Here is a 12,019-nt window from a genome sequence, read left to right as displayed (position 1 = left end):
CTCCCTCTGCCGATGTAAGGGAAACATGGGGCTTGCAGGAGAGGGGTCTCAGAGGACTTGGGAACATTTGGTTTGGAACAGAAGACACCTGAGAGCCTCTATCTTCAAACGCTACATTCCAGTAGATAAACTTGGGAGTAGGAGCCTGATATGTAATCTTTTATCTTTGCATCTGCAGATCCCAGGTTCTGATTAGAACCGCCTGTGGGGCAATGAGTTCCCTGTCTCTGGACGTGTTCAAATGTAGATGGATGGGACAGCCCCTCGGGAGGTGGACTAACCATGAAATCATTAGTGGCACCAGGGATGGCAAAGGCCCCTCCCCATTATGAGATTGCATTTGCTGGGGTAGGGGTGGGCTTTGTGGAGGCGGCAAAGCAGCCTCTTCCCTGGGTGGTGACCAGTCCCTTCCTCCATGGACTGCTCAGGAAACAGGGGCTCCCTCTGAGCATTATTGGAGGTAGGACCGTGGCTATTAACCAATGGACCCTCCAGCACTGAGACCCTCCCTCCCAGCTCTAGCCATCTTTCCGCTAAGCTGTACCGCTGACCAGTCAGCCCTTTTCGTTCTCCAGGAACTTTCTCTCTTTCCTTTCACTTGCTCCGTGGACATAAGCCCTGGGCTCCTCCGTACCTCCACACAGCCAGGCCAGGTCAGGGACCCGTGGACCCCGACCCAGCCTCCTGATTCCAGATCCTGGCTGGCCCCAGAGGTCTTGAGTGGGCCGGGGCTGGGTTTCCCTAGACGTCCGCCTTCATCACCCTGCCGTGCGCTTTTCTTGCCCCTTTGGAGAGAGGCTCCTCCCCTTGTCCTGGGACCCTATGGGAGAGTCACACCTTGCCTGCCTTCTCACCCACCTGGCATGGGAGGAGGGACTTTCATTTTGGGAAACATTTGACCCTTCACAGTGATCTGGTCATGTTGGTAATGCTCCCTTGACTCTGGGGTTGAGGCAGGGACGCCGAGAACTTGAAATACAGGGTTAAGAAGTCGCCGGGGATGCACAGAGCTGGGGTTGGAAGGCCCCCTCGTGCTGCCTCACGGAGACACAGTGTCTGGGGCCAGGTGGGACTGGGAAGCCAGCCTGCTGAGGACAAGGAAGGGACAGGAGGGAGGGGGCCTAGAGCCACCTTCCAAATGTGCCCTGGGCCAGAGGCAAACCCCAGGGGGCAGCCTTTTGTCACCAGCCCTGCCTCTTGTCCTGGCCAGGTGCCTTGCTTGTCATCTCGAGGCCCAGTCTCGGTAATGGTGGCCCATGGGGAAAGCTCCAAGCTTGGGCTTACCAGAAGCCCCAGTGGGCCTGGGTGAGATGGGTTATCCGGTCCGGGGCCCGGCACACCCAGACTTTACCTGGAGCCACCATGTGGTCTTGTCGTGCAGGAAGGTCGGCCAACTCTTCTGTCTGAATTGTTACCACTTTCTGCCACCCTCCTGCCAGCAATGTGCAGAGAGCTGGGGTGCCTAATCTGAAGTTTATTGATCAAACATGGTTTTTTCTTTTTTTTTTCTTTGAGGACTCAGAAGGTTCTGGGGGGTGATGCCAGAAACTTGCTCTGGGCTGTGCGGCGTCCTGGCCAGTTGACCTTCTGGGCCAGCATTTTATCTCGCCAACGCCTTAGCATCGAGCCCCTCCCAGCCACCCCGCCCACTTGGTGCCCGGAGCCCAGAGCTAATTCCCGGGGCGGGTGTCACACCCACCGCACCCTCGGCGGAGCTGACCTGCCCGCGCTCTGTGTCCGCAGGCTGCTGAACAGAATGTCCGCGGACGACCGGCACCTGGGCTCCAGCTGCGGCTCCTTCATCAAGACGGAGCCGTCCAGCCCCTCCTCGGGCATCGACGCCCTCAGCCACCACAGCCCCAGCGGCTCGTCCGACGCCAGCGGTGGCTTCGGCCTGGCCCTGGGCGCCCACGCCAACGGTCTGGACTCGCCGCCCATGTTCGCGGGCGCCGCGCTGGGGGGCACCCCGTGCCGCAAGAGCTACGAGGACTGTGCGGGCGGCCTCATGGAGGACTCGGCCATCAAGTGCGAGTACATGCTCAACGCCATCCCCAAGCGCCTGTGCCTCGTGTGTGGCGACGTTGCCTCTGGCTACCACTACGGCGTGGCCTCCTGCGAGGCCTGCAAGGCCTTCTTCAAGAGGACCATCCAAGGTGCGTGCGGGCAGGGCGGGGGCGGCGGGAAACCGGGCCGTGCCCGCCAGTTGCCAGGTCGGGGCCGGGCACCGCGACGGCAGCGGTTCTTGGGGTTTCTCCTTCGGGATTCCGGGCGAGACTCTATATAATAAACTCCAGGACTGTCGTAGGAACGGCAGACACGCCCACGTGGCGCCCCAGAAAACCCCAAGAAAATCCACGCAGATGCATCCGCACGCGTGTGCCCCTCGCTGGTAGGGGGAGCACTCTCAAGAGCATGTCCCTAAAATTTGATTTGGGGGGAGAAACATGTGTTCTTTGCCCTGCAGTTGCAGACGCCTTGCAATAGAAAGGGTTGTTCCTCGTTGCGTTTTTTTGTTTTTTTTTTTAAGATTTTATTTATTTGAGAGACAGAGAGCATGAGAGAAAGGAGGGTCAGAGGGAGAAGCAGACTCCTTGCTGAGCAGGGAGCCCGATGTGGGACTTGATCCCGGGACTCCAGGATCGAGCCCGATGTGGGACTCGATCCCGGGACTCCAGGATCATGACCTGAGCCGAAGGCAGTCGCTTAACCAACTGAGCCACTTAGGCGCCCCCTCGTTGCGTTTTGATCGTTTTCTTTTTTTGGGGTGTGTGTGTGGAAGGGCGGAGGGAGAGGGAGAATCTCAAGCCCATTCCCCCACTGAGCACAGAGCCCGACGTGGGGCTCGATCTCATGATCATGCCTGAGATCACGACCTGAGCAGAAATCGAGAGGCCATCGCTTAACTGACGGAGCCTCCCAGGGGCCCCTGTTTTGATCTTTTTAAATTACACAAGTGAAACACAATTTTCTTAATTGGGCAAGAGGCCAACAGAGCAAGGGAAACCCACTCACCCTGTCTGATCCCAACGTGGCCTGTCTTCAAGGGCTTTTTCCAGTGCATCTGCGTATCCGCTGAATCCTGTTCCCATGGCCATGAGGGTGGCTGCCTCTCTGGGGGTACGTGAGTGATTTAGTCCTAGGAAGGTGTGCAGGAGCCCTGGTGGGTGCCCTTTGTAAAATCACCCCAAGGGAAATGGGGGATAGTGGTGGGTCCACCTTCACAGAACTGTATCAAGTTCACGGCACAGGGGCCAGCCCAGAGGAACAGCCTGGCGCTGGGTAGGCAAGACTCAATGCAGCAGGCCATGGGTAGAGCACTTGTGCCATTCATTCAGTTAAGTTTCTGTTGAGCATCTACTAAGCTCCAGCCCTTGTTCTAGGTGCTGTCACTGGATAGACAAAAGCCTTCCTGCTGCACGTATCTGAGACGAGCTGATGCAGTTTTCCTGGGACAGAATTCGTAACCAGACTGGACAAAACCCAGGGGGCACCTGTCCTGGCTCTGGCCCTGCCTGGCTGTCCTGAGGGTGTCCTCTCTCCCCCGTTCCCCATTTCACTTTTGAAAGAGTCAGGTTGAGCTTTCCTGGGATGACTTGCAGTTTATTCATTCAACAAATATTTGTTTAAATTTCTTGTGATGATGTATTTATTAAATCAGTTGAGGGCCTTAGGATTGGCCATGTTTCCAGTTCTACCTATTAGTTGAGATGTTGTGGTGTAGTGACTATCCACCTGGGTCCCTGGGTCAGACCGCTCCATCCGTTACCTTATAGCTGAATGCCCCGGGGCATGCTGCCTCAGTTTCTCCCTGGGCTTCTGTCCTCAGTAAGGTGAGATGCTGTCATTCCTTCCTCACATAGAGCTGTTAAAAGAAGAGTAAGTGAATTAGTATGTATAAAGCACTTTGAATATTGCCTGGCACCTTGTAAGTGCTAAATAAATGCTTCCAAGTATTATTTTCACTTTCACAATACCACCTAGGACATATTACTAAGACAATAGACACATAATTTATCTTACCGAGCTGGCTTTTGTAATGACATACATTTAAGTAAAACGGTGTAATTATTTTGACTTAGGGTTTAAATTATTTTAGCTATTTTAGTTACAGCTAATATTTTTTAAATGAACCCTCAAAAAAAAAAATGGTAAAAATTCAGCCAGTACAAAAGAGTAAAGCAGTAAAAAGTACATTTTCCTAAAACTCCAAACTCTGGGATTCCTTGTACCTTCCCCAGAAGGAGCCATGACACACAGTGCTTTCAGCAAATACTTACTGAGTGTGTTCACATCAGGCACTATGCTAGCCTCCAGCCTGGTGAATGAACACATCCCGGTTCCTGCCAGCTTCATACCCCTGAGTCTGGGAGCAGGCCCCGGAATCTCTGTATTTGAAAAGCACTGTGTGGTCATTCTAAGTCTCCTGCCTCCACCAGGGTTGAAAACCTCTGGGCTCATAGCCAGTCAGTATCATTGGATATCTGACAAATAAACAGGAGATGTTTAAACCAAATTAAGTTACGGAGAAAGCAATGTTTTCTTCCCCCATCAGGAGGTGGTCTTGGTAAGGTTGCCATTATTTTAGATTCTTCGAGACCAGTTTTTGAAAAATGGCTTTTTAGGGGACAGTCCCATTTTCTTCACTCCATATTGCTCTGAGCTAGAGGGGTTCTGGATCACATTTTTCGAAAGTAGAGGCTGGTGTAGACCCAGCAGAGGCCTGGGTGCTGCGAATGTCCTCAGCACGTCAAGAGCCCACGTGATGAACGATTTGTAAATAGTCTTAATTATTTGTTCCACGAAGAGGATAATGATCTTTTCCTAGAACTCAGAGGACAAATAGCATTTAGTGCCATCAGGACTGAACTGCTCTTGCCTCTTTTGTCACAAGTCCTGGGTCTTGTTTAGAAGCAGGAAGAGGTTTCTGTCTAGAACAGGGAAAAAGTACACTCTCTAAAGCTGATGGCTTGCTCTGGTGATTTTTATGAACTCTTTGGTTTTGGTCTAACATTGATTTTGACTTTGTTGTTTCTGGACCTGATGACTGTAGAAAATTTGGAAGCATAGTTAAAGGATAAAGAGGAGAACGTGACCTATTGAATGACCTCAGAGACAGGTGGGAACCGTGTGCGTGCTCTGAGTGAGGTACAGGGTGGAAGCAGGAGAGAGAAACGGCACCTGCTTTCAAGACGCTGGAGTCTTAAGGCTTGGAGCACGTAAGCCTGTAGGCCTGGCCTTAGGCTCCAAACCAGTTTATGGGCCCCTAAACATCTACCCAATTTTTTTTTTTTTTAAAGCTTTTATTTATTTATTTATTTTAGACAGAGAGAATGAGAGACGGAGAGCATGAGGGGAAGGAGGGTCAGAGGGAGAAGCAGACTCCCCGCCGAGCAGGGAGCCCGATGCGGGACTCGATCCCGGGACTCCAGGATCATGACCTGAGCCGAAGGCAGTCGCTTAACCAACTGAGCCACCCAGGCGCCCTAAGCATCTACCCAGTTTAAGGAGGATATTCAAGCCATTTTTTTTTTTTTTAAAGTCTGATCACTTGGACGGAGGGCCTTCCATCACAGAATGATGCATTCATGAATTTATGTGAATGCTTGGAAAGCTCTGAAACTCGTGCTCGCTCATCTTTCACCTCCCTCCTCAGATCATTGCAGTCTCTCGCATCAGTGGTTATACCAATATGGGAAGAAGTTTATAGAAACAAGGATGTCATAGGGGCGCCTGGGTGGCTCAGTCGGTTAAGTGACTGCCTTCAGTTCGGGTCATGATCCCAGGGTCCTGGGTTCGGGCCCCCTGTTGGGCTCCCCGCTCAGTGGGGAGCCTACTTCTCCCTCTCCCTCTGCCCCTCTCCGCTGCTTGTGCTCTCTCTCTCTCAAATAGATAAGTAAAATCTTAGGGAAAAAAAAAAGGATGTCATGGTAGACTTAAGGAAAAAACAGATACCCATTTCTTCCTTTTCTTTGTTTCTTTCTTAGATTTTATTTTTAAGTAATCTTTACACCCAGAGTGCGGTTCGAACCCATAGCCCAGAGGTCAAGAGTGAAAATGTTCCACTGACTGAGCCAGCCAGGCGTCCCCAACCATTTCTTTTCTTTAAATACTTACTGGTGCTTGGCTGTGCTTGGTGCTAGCACGGGGAGGGGGGGTGTGCTGGAGAGATGGGCTAAGCACAGCCTCCAGGCTGAAGTCTGCTTTTGCCAGTCAAGCTGGATTGGGACACTGCCCCACCTATTAGTTTACGTAGTCTAGCAGCTTAGGCACATGGACAGCAGAATTGACTAGTTTCCATGGAGACCTTCTCGCTGCAAAACCCAGAACATGTACTGCCTGGCCATTTATAGAAACAGTTTGCACTCCCCTGCATGACAGACAGCACTGAACAAGGTAGGCTCAGTCCCTCTGCCCTCAGGGAGCTTAGAGTCAACCCGGAGTAGTGCCATAGCCCATGGCCTGCCCTCTTCTAGGCTAAGCGCGTTTGTTGTCGGTGCTGGAGGTGATCATGACACCCTGAACAGATGAACTTAGCCACAAAAGAAGCACCTTCCTGAAGGGACACCGTGGCTCCATGGCAAAGGAGATAACCCTCAACCTAATTGAATTTACTAGCATATCTAAAGAAAAAAATGTGCTCATCAAAGAGGATTGATCAGCCCCAGAGGCATAGAAAAAAAAAAAAAGGCAGACTTTGGCCAAGGCACCACTCCTAGGAACCGGGAGTCAGCCTGGGGACACACTGATGTCATTAAACGTTCCGTTGATGTGATTAACATCTTTTTGATTATGATCTAGTTCCCCTGTATGTCTTCTGCTTGGAATGAACTTGCTGGTTAGGCACACCAGTTTCTCTTTGTACTTGAATGTGCGTCCCTGGGCTTACACATCAGGTTTCGGAATTTGGGCGATGGGAGTCTGACCCTGAGAGATTGGAGCCCCTTTCTGGACGATGATACTGACTTCACGGTAATGAAAACCTCTGTTAATGGGTATCAAAGTAATGAGGTGGCCTTTGGGGGAGCCACCTGGGGGACTTTTCCAAGCTGGATCCCCAAACCTTGACCATCACCTTGCCTCCTGTCCCACCAAGAAACTAGAAGATAGAAGATGCCACCGGACCTACCCATTCTCCACCCCCCCCCCATCTGTGGTGCCTTCGGTCACTGATCTATACATTGCTGCCCGCCGCCGCTGACGGCTAGTAGAGGTCTCCCACCCCGGGCTCCGCTCTTCCCAGGCTTTGAGGCCTACCGCCTCCCCACTTCCTAGAGACTCTCCTACCCACTATCTCCTCTCTTTTATCTTCTCACTTTCTAGTCTCCTTCCTTCCATCTGCATTTAAATACCTCTAGTATCTCCAGTCTAAAACGAAGAAAAGAAAACAAAAACATCCACATCCCCTCACCCTTCAGCTTCCAGCCCCCCCTTATCTTCCTCGTCTCAGTTCTTGACCCACCGTATGGGCCCAGGATGTCCTGCCCCGTGGTCCAGTCGCCTCTGGAGTCCGGATGAGTCCTATTTCCAGAGCTCATACATCAACCTCCCTGCCCCACTCCAATGCCTTTGACACCTCAAGAACATCTCCACTTGGGTGTCCCAGAAGCGCCCCAAATGCAACAAGTCCTAAACAGAAGCTGTGTCTCCGCAATCAAATGGTTCCCCTTAGGCTCCAGTCGTCGCTCCCCCGGTGTGCAGGCCAGAAGTGGGTCTTACCCTGCCCCCCATCCCAAACCAACGTCCCAGCAGCCATGTTCTGTGCAGTCTCCTTCCTTCATGTCCCTTGCCCTGATGCTTCTCTCCATTTGCCCCGGCCCATTCCAGGCGGCCACTGACCACTGGCCACAGTAGCTTCTAGTCCGGTCTCCCGGCTGCCAGGCTCAGCCCTTCCCAGTCTGCTTTCTTTAGTGCTGCTAGGGAGACCACTCTGAACACACATCTGAACATGGCACTCTTCTGTCTTGCGTGTGGGTAAATGGAAGCTCCAGACGTGACTGAGGATGTCCTCTGGGATTGCCCCATGCTGACCTGGTAGCCTCATCCCCTGCCAATCTCCCTACAGGCTGTGGGCCGGCCTGATTGCTCTATTTTCCAGTTACCCGAACTGCTTGCACGCCATCAATTTCTAGACTTTGCACATATTCTTCCCTTTATTCTGCCTCCCCCAACCTCTAGCCCCTACTTTTGTCTATTAGGTCTCCAGTTAGCTGGCATTTCCTCCTGGAAGTCTTCTCCCACTTCCTCCTGTCAGTTGGCCTAGGGGGTACCCTTCCTGGGCGCTCCTGTTAACCTGCACCCCCCGCCCCCCCATCTACAACACTTAGCACACAGCATGGGTTTTGCCAGGACTTGACTGGTTCCCTAGGAAGATTGTAAGCTCCTAAGGAATAGGGTTGCATTTACTTTGATTTTTGCTGAACCCCACATCCTCCAACAGTGCCTGGTGCCTGGGAAGTTCTCAGTATGTCTGCATAGAAGGTAATCCCCACAGTGATCCCACCTTTTCCCAGTGAGGACAAACCAGAGAAGTCTGGCCAATTTGCATACGCGAACTTGCAGGGATCTAGATAAACTAGTCAAATGTCTACTTAAAACAATGTGTTAATTTTAGTTATACTTGCATATTTCAAATCACATTATGTAAAACACTATTTTTTTGAAAAACTTTTCCTTCTCACATTTTGTGAAGCAAGGTTTTATCAAACCTCTCACGTGGACCTTTGACTAAAGCGCCTTTGCGTTTTCTAGGGGCCACTTCTTGAGTCATTTAACACAGTTTTTCAGAGCACACTGTCTTTCCTTCCATCTTACTTACTTGAAATTTTATGAGTAGATACGTGCTGCTGTCCCTAAAAATTTCACTTTGAGCTCTAAGTCCAGTTCCCAGACCATTAGGACAGCTCTTTTTTGTGTCGATTTACAATCCTGATTTCCACGATGTATTAGGTGTTCTAACGGCTTTTGGTACTCAGCATTTGTAATCGTGAGGTCCTTATCCCGGGAATAACCACATTTATGTGACATTTCTTTACCCCCTTGTTACTGATTCAGTGGGATGACTAGCACTGATTGAAGTCTCCTTGGGGCCGTGGGGCTTCCGTCATCATGGTCGGTCAAAATAAAGTGATGGCCATATCACCTCTGTTAGATGTCACAAAGGCTCGGATATTAAGCAATTTCTTTTCTAAAGGACGATGTTTGTGGGGGGGGGGGAACACGCCTGCCTTACACTGAGCTTATGAAGCAGTTACTCAGTTCTGTATTGAGTATTTACTGAGTCCCAACCACTGTGCTGGGAGCTGAGGGTGGAGCAAGGGCCCTGAGCCTGTGGGGTTGCCAGCTGGGGGGAAGGCAGTCAGCGTGATAGCACGTAAAGATGCAGTGAGACAAGTGCTGTGCATGGGCAGAGGGGTCTGATTTAGACAGAGGATTTGGGAAGGCCATGCTGAGATGATGACTTCCAAGGTGAGGCAAAGGACATGGAAGAATCCTGGGGCCAGCCCTCCAGACAGAGGAAAGAGTGATGTGTCTCAGGAAAGAAAGAGGGCCAGGGTGGCTGGTGGGAGGGAAGGAGATGGGGCTGGGGAGGCTGGGGAAGGCCCTGGAGGGTGGGGGCCATGGGGAGTGCTGCACTTGAACTTTCTTCTAGGTGGAGTGGAAGCTGTTGATGAGTAAATGAACACATTGCTGTGGGAAGGGTAAAGCCACCCTGTACCCCTTCCTATGTCCCCAGGGCATGTGGCCAACTTAGCAGGTCACCTGGAGGCCCTTGGAGCAGCTCCTGGGTCTGTGACTTAAGATGAGGAGAGCAAGGAAGAAAGCTCTGGCAGGCACTGCTTCTGTTCACCGGGGGCCCAGATGCAGGCTTGGAAGGAAACTCCCCCAGGAAGGGGGCAGGGAGATGATTGATGGGTTATCCTGCCTTGGACCACCTCCAGGCCTTTTGTCCTGGAGAATGAGACTGGGCATCCCAGGGGACACGAGACAAGGGGGCTGCAGAGACAGAGCCAGCAGTGAGTAGGAGTCAGGAGCGGGTTGCTGTCCCAGCCCTGCCCCTGACCAGCCGGCTGACCTTGGGCAGGGATTGGGTCCTCTGGTCTCAGTTTCCTCATCTGTACACAGAGTCCATTAAGCCTGCAGACGGTGTGTGGTCTGCAGGGCACTGGGGCAATGAGAGGAAAAACAAATCACAGTTCCTCTTTTTAGAGACACAGCCAGGGTGCAAGTCAGGTGAGACAGCCCAGTCAGGGCAGGAACGGCGTCTGGAAGGCCATGCAAGCAGGAGTGAAAGGTGAACATGCCTGGCAGAAAGACAGCAGGAGTGGGGCCCAGGGAGGCTTAGGGAGGTGGAGCTCAGTGGCAGAGGACAGACAGGGAAAGGCTTAGAATCCCAACTCAACAACTCCTTTCTTGGTCAACTTGGTCAAATTACTTAGTTTCTCTGGGCCTTCATTTCCCTGTCAAGGAAACAGGACTAAAGGGGCTGATAAAGAGTTTCTGCCACTGGAATGTTCTTGCAGATTGCAGAAATCTAATGAGACCTGCATGTCAGGTTTTCAGCTTAGTGCCTGGTATATGATAACCCGTAAAGACATTTTGTTTTGAGGAAGCCATTGAAGGGACTTTTGAGCAGGGGATTAATCCAATCTCCGTTTATCGAGGTAATTCTGGCAAGATAATTCAGGGAAGATGGCCTGGAAGTGGGAGAGTCTAGGGGCAGGCAGGCCGGTCAGGAGGCAGTTTTCATAGTCCAGGGAAGAGATCTGGGTAATCGTCCAGCTGGAGGCCTCCCAGCCAGCAGGGGCAGGAGGGTTAAAAGGAGAGGTTAGGCCGGAGAAACTTTTGGAAGTGGATTCAGTATAAGAAGAACAGTGGCTGTGGGGTGGCTGGGTGACAGACATTGGGGAGGGTATGTGCTATGGTGAGGGCTGTGAATTGTGTAAGACTGATGAATCACAGACCTGTACCCCTGAAACAAGTAATACATTATATGTTAAAAAAAAAAAGAAGATAGTAGGGAGGGTAAAATGAAGGGGGGGAATTCGGAGGGGGAGACAAACCATGAGAGACTATGGACTCAGAAACAGGGTTCTAGAGGGGAGGGGTTGGGGGGATGGGTTAGCCTGGTGATCGGTATTAAAGAGAGCACGTATTGAATGGAGCACTGGGTCTTATACGCAGACAATGAATCATGGAACACTACATCAAAAACTAATGATGTGGTGGCGCCTGGGTGGCTCAGTCGTTAAGCGTCTGCCTTCGGCTCAGGTCATGGTCCCAGAGTCCTGGGATCGAGCCCCGCATCGGGCTCCCTGCTCTGCGGGAAGCCTGCTTCTCCCTCTCCCACTCCCCCTGCTTGTGTTCCCTCTCTCGCTGTATATCTCTCTCTGTCAAATAAATAAAATCTTTAAAAAAAAAAAAAAAACTAATGATGTAATGTATGGTGATTAACATAATAAAATTAAAAAAAAACAGTGGCGGGATTGAGATGGACCCTTAGGTTTCAATTTTAGGCTGCTAGGGGGATGGTGAGGTTATTGAGGGTGAGGAGACCTAGATGAATTTTCCTGGTGGAGAAGGGCCAGCTGGGAGCAAGGGGTCGGGGTCATGGACAAAGTTTGGGACTGTTGAGTTGATCAGTTCACAGGTCTTAACCCTGGCGAGTTGGAAAACGGGGCCTAGAGCTCAAGAGTGGAATCTGAGTGGGGTTTGGGGTCTAATGAGATCTTCCAGGCCATGGTTCTCAAAAGGGTGGTCCCCAGTCCAGAAGCACCTGGGAGCTTGTTGGAAATGCACATTTCCAGCCCCACCCAGGCCTCTAATCTGAGACTGGGGGGCAGGGCCCAGCCATCTGATGTAATATGCCCTCCAGGAGAGCTTATTCTAGAGAAAGCTCTTCTGAAGGCGAGGGGCCGAGGGTGGGGGGCAGCCCGAAGAAGGGAAGAGCGAGCCTTGGAAGGAGACTGGGAAGTCCCATCTTGCCTCCGTTGCAACACGCACGTTTCCCACTGGAGCTTCT

General features: G+C 51.6%; 1 protein-coding gene across 3 annotated transcripts in view; it reads left to right on the top strand.

The window, feature by feature from the left end:
- The window catches only part of ESRRB (estrogen related receptor beta), a 105,136-nt gene that overhangs the window by 50,686 nt on the left and 42,431 nt on the right, over nucleotides 1-12,019 (top strand). Inside the window, exons 1-2 of one of the 3 annotated variants that reach the window (XM_021679586.1) lie at nucleotides 432-460; nucleotides 1,744-2,153. In XM_021679586.1, the coding sequence (XP_021535261.1) occupies nucleotides 1,757-2,153 (397 nt within the window). In that variant the 5' untranslated portion in view covers nucleotides 432-460; nucleotides 1,744-1,756. Of the gene's footprint in view, nucleotides 1-431; nucleotides 461-1,743; nucleotides 2,154-12,019 lie in introns of those variants that run through there. The other 2 variants (XM_044918150.1, XM_021679584.1) reach the window with 2 other exon arrangements.

Source organism: Neomonachus schauinslandi, chromosome 9 (genome assembly GCF_002201575.2).
Source record: "Neomonachus schauinslandi chromosome 9, ASM220157v2, whole genome shotgun sequence".
In the NCBI taxonomy this organism is placed as follows: Eukaryota; Metazoa; Chordata; class Mammalia; order Carnivora; family Phocidae; genus Neomonachus; species Neomonachus schauinslandi.
Note: the sequence above shows the minus strand (reverse complement) of the source record. Positions and strands in the feature narration are given on the sequence as shown.